The sequence below is a fragment of the Camelus bactrianus genome, chromosome 22 (genome assembly GCF_048773025.1).
Source record: "Camelus bactrianus isolate YW-2024 breed Bactrian camel chromosome 22, ASM4877302v1, whole genome shotgun sequence".
In the NCBI taxonomy this organism is placed as follows: Eukaryota; Metazoa; Chordata; class Mammalia; order Artiodactyla; family Camelidae; genus Camelus; species Camelus bactrianus.
This window is the reverse complement of record NC_133560.1, coordinates 29,342,014-29,347,462: the sequence shown is the minus strand read 5'-3', so window position 1 is coordinate 29,347,462 and position 5,449 is coordinate 29,342,014. Positions and strand designations below refer to the sequence as shown.

Sequence of the window (5,449 nt, the reverse complement as noted above, 5' to 3'; positions counted from 1 at the left end):
CAAACGGTTTCTTCCAGGGGAGAGTGTGGTCTGGGATGTGATAGGCCCCAGCCGGCCACCACCGGGACGGGGCAGACCAGAGACCAGCAGGGCCTGTTTCCTGCAAGCCGCTCCACCCCCCGCCCCCACCCCAGCTGCCAGGGGTGCCTGAAGCCACACGCAGTGACTCCAGGCCTCACGTGGGCACCAGATGAACGGCCCCTGGTGTCACGCTGAGACTTTCTGGCGGCCAGGGTCCCCAGAGCGAAGCTATCTTGGGATTCACTACTGTGGACCTTACTTAAGCCCATCTTGGCAGCAACCCCCTTAGAAAGGAAGTTGCCTGCGGTGCGGCGCCCCGGACCTCTCGGGCCGGCCTGCTGCTGTGGCGGGGACAGGAGTGAGAGGGGTGGGGAGTTCCTTTCCTCAGCACCAGAACCGGCTTCAATGTCAGGGTCAGGCGCGGGGACACCCTGGGCCGGATATTTTTAGGGAGGGAAGACGTGTGGTCGGTTATCTGCCCCGTGGGCAGTCTGGCCAGGAGGAGGGAGGAGGAGGAGGGGAGCGAGAGCAGGAGGAGGGAAGAGGCAGCGAGGTGACATCCACCCGCACCCCCCTGCCCTGCCGCCCGTGACTAATTTAGGAAAAAGGCAACGTGGAGCTATTTCCATCCAGCGGGAACAGGTGCAGGCGCCCCCGCGCCCCTCCCGCGCAGGCCCGCGCTCCCCATAGTCCTTCGGACCGCGCCGGCCTATAAAGGCGCAGGGTTTTCTCAATGAAGCCGCCGCCGCCGCCGGGAGGCGTTCGGGAGCGCGCTTCGGGGTGCCGGGGAGTCGGGAGTCGGCCTGCCGAGCGCGGTCCCCACCGCCCCTCCGCGCGGAGATGAAGTACATCGTGGGCATCGGAGGGTGAGCGCCCAGCGTCCCCGGCGGGCTGCTCTGCTGGGGCGGAGGCGCGCCCCTGTGCGTGCGTGCGTGCGTGCGTGCGGGCGGGCGGGGGAGGCGCGGGCCGGCCGCCGGGGAAGCGCGGAGGGCTGCCCGGGGATGGGGTCGCAGGGGTCGGCCGCCCAAGGTCGGAGGGCGAGGGCGGGATTTCTCTCTGCCCTCGGGGGCTCTGGGCCCGCAGCGGTATGCGCAGGCTGGGCACGGGGCCCAATTTTAAATTCCAAACGGAAGTTGCTTTTCCCTAACACACACTGAACTCTGTGGGGGATAGAAGACTTTATAAAGCTCAGGCAGACCCTCCTTAAGGTGCTGGGCCATCCGTGGGGGTGGGGGTGGGGAGACATGGGCCCCAGGGAGGCACGTGGGCAGGTGGGGCGGGGAGCCCAGAATGGCGCTCCCCTGATTGTGGCACCTGCTTTTTAAGCCACGGCTGCTGACCCTCAGGGAGGGGCCTTGCCTTTCCCAGGTTTCAAACTCTCCGTTTTACTGCTAATAACCAGGCCTTTTAAGATGATGCCTGAGAAACATGAAGCATAAGCAAGGCTGGCGTGGGGCTCCCTGCCTGGGGCGGCCGGGTCCTTCCCCGTCGGTTTAACGCTCCATCACTCTCCTGAAATTCCTGGTAAGAGTGAGACCAAGGGCACCCATTTCTTCCTGCGGGGCGAGGCGTTCTGTAGCCAGCCCTGAGGGCAAGGTGTGCCTTTCAGCAAGAACCCAAATGAACATCAGGCGTGTTCTAACCTGCTCCCCATAATCTACGGGGGTCGCCTTTCCCATCGGCTGCAGCTTCCCCACTTCCACGCCCAGATTCCCACCCGATTCCTAGATCCGGGACACACAGGTCAAAGGGACACGCATTTCCAGAAAGGCCTGACAGCTACCCTTCTCTGTCCTTCATCAGCCCTAGTCCAGAGCTCTTGGGGGTGACCGTCATTCTACTTTTCCTGGGACTGAAGTGTCCCCAGGACTTGGAACTTTCAGCACTAAAACCAGAGACATCCCGGGCAAACCAGGATGAACCGGTCATCCTGCTTTGCCAATTGCTTTTTTAAAATCTTTGTCGTAGGGTGATTGCCTCTTCCCAGTTTTGCAGTGAACTGCTGGTTTTCCTGTCACAAATATTTTTTCTCCCCCAGCTTGCACTTGCTTTAATGTTTTGGGTTTTTTTAAGCCCTCCTGAGGCTAAGTTACACTTAGGCCTCAGTTTCCTCATCTGGAAAGCTCTGCGCCCCGCCTCCTGGGTTTACAGTAACGCTAAAGGAGTCTGAACACAGAAAGCAGTGCTTCCATGACCCCAGCTAAAACCGCGTGTTAGCTTTTTTGTTTGTTTTCATACCCTCTGCCCCTTTTCTCTGTTTCGTCAGGCAGGCACGCACAGGCCTGTGCCTGGCCCGGGCAGCCCGGGCTGACTGCTTAGAAAGCCCTCTCTGACCGTGGGTGAATAAACATACTCCCTTAGCTCTATGGTTTTACAGGCCCGTGTTTTCAATTTGAGTCTGATCCTGGGGTGGGGTGGGGCCTCAGATCTGGGGGGGCCTCAGATCTGCGCAGGCCCGGAGAGGGGACCCAGGTAGCCTCACGTGTGTGCTCTCTCCACAGCGTGACCAACGGCGGCAAGACCACACTGACCAACAGCCTCCTTAAGTCACTGCCCAACTGCTGCGTGATCCACCAGGATGACTTCTTCAAGGTGGCCGCCCCGGCCGGGGGTTGGGGGAGGCAGCCCCTGAGAAGGAGCCTCAGGGCAAGCAGACCTCTCCAGGGTCACCCTGGGCTAACCCACGCTGGGAGAGCAAGGGACGGGCATTCTCGATTACTGAGCACCTACTGTGCACCTGGCACATTCTCTCAGCACACCCGTCCCCCATGGGACCAATGAGGAAACTGCAGTTCCCAGAGGGGGCGTGCCACCTGAGCAGTACCCTTTATCCTCTGCACCTCCACTTTCCCATCTGCAAAATGGGCTGAGTATACCCTTGATGTTTTGTGGAGGGTGAGGGGTAAGGAGATGATGGACGCACAGTTGCCCCACTCCTGGTCCCAAGAGTTACGAGGCTGGGGAGGGGCTCTGAGTGCCAGTCTGAGTGCCCGGGACCTCTGAGCCTTTAAGCATCAGCTACAGGGGGACGGGACAGGCAGGTGCTCCCGGACCCCCACTGTGGCCTCTCCAAGTGCTGTCACCCCATGGTGGGGTAAGGTGGGAAGGCGGGCACTGAGCCCGCGGCTTGGGCTCCTCTGTTTCAGCCCCAAGACCAAATAGCAGTTGGGGAGGACGGCTTCAAACAGTGGGACGGTAAGGATGGACGGCAGCCCCCCGCCCCCTGCCCACACTGTCTCCTGGCCCCCTGCCCCACCAACGCCCACTCTCCCACCCCCAGTGCTGGAGTCCCTGGACATGGAGGCCATGCTGAGCACCGTGCAGGCCTGGGTGAGCAGTCCCCGGAAGTTTGCCCGCGCCCACGGGGTCAGTGTCCAGCTGGACGCCTCGGACACACACATCCTCATTCTGGAAGGCTTCCTGCTCTACAGCTACAAGTGAGCCTCTGTGGGTTCAGGCCCCAGGCAATCGAGGCCCTCCCAGGCCACCGAGTTTTTATTTCAACGGATGGGACACCAAGGCCTGGGTGTGTGGGAGGTGCAGCGGGAGGCTCAGTGCTGCGGGCAGTGCTGGGCTCAGCTCAAGGGTCCGGGGCAAACATGCATACTTCTTGGGGAAACTCAGCTTCCTCAGGCAGAGCTGGAGGCTGGGTGGGATCCCCAGCCTTTCTGTGTGACCCCAGGCAAGACAACATACCTCTCAGTGCCCATCCAAATCGGGGGAGAGGGAGGACTCTGTCCTCGGGGAGGGAGGCTGCTGCAAGGATGCTCCTGGGCGCAGTAGAAGACTGGCTGATGCTGGTCCCCTCACTCACCCCTAACTAATCAGGTCAGAACCCCCAGCCCTCACCAGCCAGGAAAGCCCCCAGAGGCCAGGGCCCTGGGGGGTGTGCTTTGACCATGGGCACTGACCATGTCCCCCCACGGCCCAGGCCCCTGGTGGACTTGTATAGCCGACGGTACTTCCTGACTGTCCCGTATGAAGAATGCAAGTGGAGGAGAAGGTAATTCTGGAGGCCCTGTCTGCATTCCCAGGTGGGACCAGGAAACCAGGTAATGCCTGTGGACACAGGGCCACCCTGAAGGCAGCAGGCTCCTGGGTGGCCAGTGCTGTGTTCCAGAAGCCCGCAGCCTGGGGCTTGGATAGAGTGGCCCACTCAGGAGCTGCCCCAGACATCTCCCAGACCTGCCAGTGAAGATGCTGGAAGTTGGGGCACCCAGGCCCCATCGCAGAGCCCCTGACTCAGTGGGGTCCTCGTCCCCTGTGGTGCTGCCCCTGACCCAGTTCTCACACCCGAGGTTCTGCTCATGGCACCACCCTTGGGTGACATGGGTATCACTCACTCTCATCCATCTCCTTCCCCAGTATTCGAAGCTACCCAGTCCCCGACCCCCCTGGCCTCTTCGATGGCCATGTGTGGCCTATGTACCAGAAGTATAAGCGGGAGATGGAAGCCAGTGGCGTGGAAGTAGGTAAGTCCCTGAGTAGGATGAGGCCAGCCCTTCCCCGCTGAGACCGTCTGGGAAACCTGGAAGTCCCTCCTCGAGTCTCACTACTAGTCTCTCTTGCCTTGGGCCCCAGAGGCCAATTCTGTTCCAGCAGCCTGACTCCGTAGGTCAGCTTCCTCCTGACCCAGCAGTCCACCAGTCCTCTGTGAGCCAGCCACCTGCCTCCTGGCAGCAACCCCAGTGACCCGGCCCTCGGCAAAGTCCCGAGGGGCCCTGATTGTGGCCTTTCTGATTTCAGTGTACCTGGACGGCATGAAGTCCCGCGAGGAGCTCTTCCACCAAGTCCTGGAAGACATTCAGAACTGGCTCCTGAACCGCTCCTAGGCGTGACCAGAGAAGAGGGGCCTTGCCCCCGACTGCAGGGACCCACACACTATTCCAGCCACAGCACGGCCAGGCTGGTCTCATCCCAGCCAGACACTGCATGACCATTGCCCTTTGGGGAAGTCTGTATATATGAGAGTGGAAGCCCCGCTCGCAGCCCAGTGTCCCGCCCTGAGACGCCTCTGTAACCTCGACGGCGGCTTGTGTATTAAACCTCACCCTGTTTTTCAATTGTTGGGGTCCAGCCTGTCGTGTTTGAGGTGCTAAGAGGGACACTCCTGCCCCCTCTCAGTGCATTGGTGGCCCGTGGGGGGGCATTGAGAGCTCTGGGCAGGCAGTCTCTACCTGTTGGACCCATGCCAGCATGACCTTGGAGGGCTACTGGGGGTACTTCGGGCCTGGTTTCTCCAAAAGCAAAATTTCCCACCAGCTTTCAACAAACAGTACAGCACAGCCCAGGCCAGGGACTCGGAGGTCAGCCAAGCCTGAGGGTGCTCTTAGCTCATAGCTGAGCCCCACCTTCACTGCATGCCAGCACCTCCTCTGTGATTGGAGCTGACACCTACTTTGTTGTGTTATGGGGAACCTCTGAGGAC

The 5,449-nt window shown here is 60.9% G+C and overlaps 1 protein-coding gene across 1 annotated transcript; it reads left to right on the top strand.

Moving 5' to 3' along the window:
- The first annotated feature begins 624 nt into the window (after positions 1 to 624).
- NMRK2 (nicotinamide riboside kinase 2) lies at positions 625 to 5,084 on the top strand. The gene is made up of 7 exons (XM_074351102.1): positions 625 to 887; positions 2,523 to 2,613; positions 3,168 to 3,216; positions 3,302 to 3,458; positions 3,953 to 4,024; positions 4,387 to 4,493; positions 4,768 to 5,084. The coding sequence occupies exons 1-7, from the start codon at positions 862 to 864 to the stop codon at positions 4,851 to 4,853; spliced, it is 588 nt and encodes a 195-aa protein (XP_074207203.1). The 5' UTR covers positions 625 to 861; the 3' UTR covers positions 4,854 to 5,084.
- Positions 5,085 to 5,449: the final 365 nt, after the last annotated feature.

What these genes read in the sequence shown, in the direction of transcription:
- NMRK2 (XM_074351102.1), top strand. Translation starts at nt 862, where the DNA reads ATGAAGTACATCGTGGGCATCGGAGG. An exon ending in ACCAGGATGACTTCTTCAAG is followed by an intron (nt 2,614 to 3,167) that starts GTGGCCGCCCCG and finishes CCTCTGTTTCAG; the next exon opens with CCCCAAGACCAAATAGCAGT. An exon ending in TTCCTGCTCTACAGCTACAA is followed by an intron (nt 3,459 to 3,952) that starts GTGAGCCTCTGT and finishes CCCACGGCCCAG; the next exon opens with GCCCCTGGTGGACTTGTATA.